The sequence below is a fragment of the Trachymyrmex septentrionalis genome, unplaced genomic scaffold (assembly GCF_001594115.1).
Source record: "Trachymyrmex septentrionalis isolate Tsep2-gDNA-1 unplaced genomic scaffold, Tsep1.0 scaffold107, whole genome shotgun sequence".
NCBI lineage: Eukaryota > Metazoa > Arthropoda > Insecta > Hymenoptera > Formicidae > Trachymyrmex > Trachymyrmex septentrionalis.
The window spans coordinates 394,927-397,813 of record NW_017304196.1 but is presented as its reverse complement, the minus strand read 5'-3'; the positions used below and the strand labels follow the sequence as shown (position 1 = coordinate 397,813).

The following is a 2,887-nucleotide window of genomic DNA, read 5'->3' as shown; positions in this document are numbered from 1 at the left end:
ATTAAGTATATGACTTAAATTAAAATTAAGCGCTTTTTTTGTTTTTAGTGTAGCAAACTTTTTATTTCCCAAGATAATAACCTATAAGATCCAAAAAAAAAAGAAAAAAAAAACAATCATTAACATGCGCAATTATATATTTGTAATTAGTTCCAATCCAAAAATAACAATCGCGGAATTACATGTTACAATTGTTGTTTCATTCTTGTAGCATAACGTCGAAAGATGTCGGATGGAAATTCGCGACGGATGCGACGAAGCTGAATGCAACTGATGGCTGTATCAGCCAGCAGTATGCATATACCGGTGGGCGTTATCGCAAAACCAGGGGCAGCGTTATCACTCTGATATCCAACATATATACATCCTTCACGACCGGCCCCTGGCCTCCAGTGACTCGCGGACCACCGGCTCAGTTGAGCGCTTTAGTGACACTGTGTACATGCTCTCTTTTGCATCTCGGAGCACGTTCGGAGATGCTTGCCTGCGATCGCAAATTGATCGATCGATCGATCACGCGCCGTCAAGCGTCGCCAAACAGCTCAAGATCGATTCAAAAAGAGAGAGAGAGAGAGAGAGAGAGAGAGAGAGAGAGAGAGAATCCTTTTTTCTCAACTACCCTCCCTGAGCACGCGAGATCGCGAAAGGTGGAAGTGGTACTCACCGTATTCGCGGTGCCGGTACTTGGTCACAAGTTTGCCATCGTCGTCGCTCCTCCTCTTCATCTCGTGATTATACTCGTTTTTCTTCAGATCACTTGGTGCTTATCCTTCGTTCCGTTCCCGCTTCTTGTCTGTCTGACAGCTGCTTGTCAATCTGGAATTGGCACTGTAAGCTAGAGACTTGGCACTTAATTTCTCGGCTGCGAGGATGACTGCGACTACAACATTCTCACCTACGGAGGATTCACGCAGGTTCTTTGTCCTTTCGCTGTCGCGCACGGAAGATGCAGAGAAGAGCGACTGAGAGATGCTGTGTGTACACCGCGATCGGCGACTAGACGAAAATTCAGATCCGGACTTTTGCTGGCTGTACGAGAACTCGCGCCACTGCTCTATGATCGGGAGCGAGGCTCGTGTATATTATGTACATAGAGCAAACGAAGCAAGAGGAGGGAAAGAGATGGAATGAAAGGTAGAGGAACAGAGCTAGAGAGAAAAGACGGTAAAACAAAAGGGGAAAAGAAACAGAAGGAGAATAAACGAGAGAGACGGAAAATGAACGAGCAATTGCGGTCTCAGCGGATGGCCGAAGCGATCCGAGTTTGCTAGCGAGCTGCCCGAGCTGAGTGAACGAAGGCGAGACGAAGATACCGCGAGAACGAATGCACAGAGACAAGGAAAGATGAAGAGGGGAGTGAATAAGTCGAAGAGTAGGACGAGACGAGAACGAGAGCAAGGAGAGGAAGAGAGAGAGAGCGAGCGAGCGAGAGAGAGAGAGAGAGAGAGAGAGAGAGAATGACCAATTCGAACTGTGATCGCAAGCGGAGTGGTGATTCGAGAGGGGAGAGTCGGTCTCGGTGCCTACTTCATGCGGTGGTAGGAGCAGCACGAATCATGCTGGGGAAAAGTATGGGAGTAGTAAAATCGCCACGCGGCGTGGCACGGTGTGGTTATTATCGCGCGAGTTCTATACCCATCTACGCGCGACGTTTTCTTATCAGTGCGAGAGGAGGGCTGGCTAGTGACCACCTCCTACCCCTTCCTTCTTCTTTTCAGACTCGAGGCATCGAGGCCGACTTCTGTGCATTACTTCGCGCCACATACATACATACACACATACATACATACATACATACATACATACATACATACATATATTCGTTAGAATTTTTATATACATACACGCGAGAATGTTATTTTAATTTATTGCGTTCTTATTACCCATGCGTTTACTATACTTTTTGAATTAACTGGTCGCAGTCAATCCAAGTATTGTCGCAATCACACTATTTGCTGAATTGTCTTATTTTATTATTACAGCAAATTTTGAAGCATAAGCTTTAAATCCGACTGGATAGAAAAAATATATTGTATGAAAAGAGATTTCTATGAAATAAAACTAATATTACAGTTGAACTACATTAAATTTTATTATATCTTATTTCAACATTTTGAAGATATGTATGGCGTCTATTTGTGTACATACTATATTATGTACGTTCATAACAAACACTCTTCCCTTTCTTTATGTGCCATAGACCTCTCTCTCTCTCTCTCTCTCTTTGTGTGTGCTACGTATATAATATTCTTTTAATTTTTCTTTTGTTATTTAGAAAATTTTTGAAGGCAAAATGTTTTCAGAGAACTAGAATAAGATAAAGATTTACATAAAAAAATTATGTAAATCTTTATCTTATTCTAACTCTCTGAACACATTTTGCCTCCAAGAATTTTCTAAATAATAAAACAAAATTAAAAGAATATTATATACATAGCAAAGGTCTATAGTACATAAAGAAAGGGAAGAGTGTTTACAGGATCGGCAAAGCTAAAGCGTAAGCAAACGGCTTGGCGACTGTTTCGAGAGTGCCAGGTTACAGATACTCGGCTGTCAAGGACAAGCCTGTCCATTCATTCGTCCGTTCTTATGATCGATCATTCGTTCATTCATTTATTCGCCAATTGATTATTACTAGCCTACATGTTATTTTTTATATACACAAGTATTAATTTTATCAAGACATTTTCGATATTTTACTTCGAACTAACAGCGAATTTGCTATTAAATGCAGTAAGCGCGTATCTAAAACCTCTAAATCAAATGGTGACTGTAATAAATGTCAAAATTCATTCCTGACTATATACAAGTATAATATGATAATCCCCCAAGACTTTTACTCGGTATATCTGATAGTACTATGTGCTGTATTACTAAACGATACAAC

At 41.2% G+C, this 2,887-nt stretch overlaps 1 protein-coding gene across 4 annotated transcripts in view; it reads right to left on the bottom strand.

Annotated features, from left to right (window-relative positions):
* Positions 1-1,814, bottom strand: part of LOC108746525 (box A-binding factor-like) — a 57,127-nt gene extending 55,313 nt beyond the window's left edge. For 2 of the 4 annotated variants that reach the window (XM_018483361.1, XM_018483369.1), the window contains exon 1: positions 665-1,814. In XM_018483361.1, coding sequence (XP_018338863.1) covers positions 665-725 — 61 coding nt within the window. In that variant the 5' untranslated portion in view covers positions 726-1,814. The remainder of the gene's footprint in view (positions 1-664) is intronic. The other 2 variants (XM_018483357.1, XM_018483349.1) reach the window with 2 other exon arrangements.
* Positions 1,815-2,887: the final 1,073 nt, after the last annotated feature.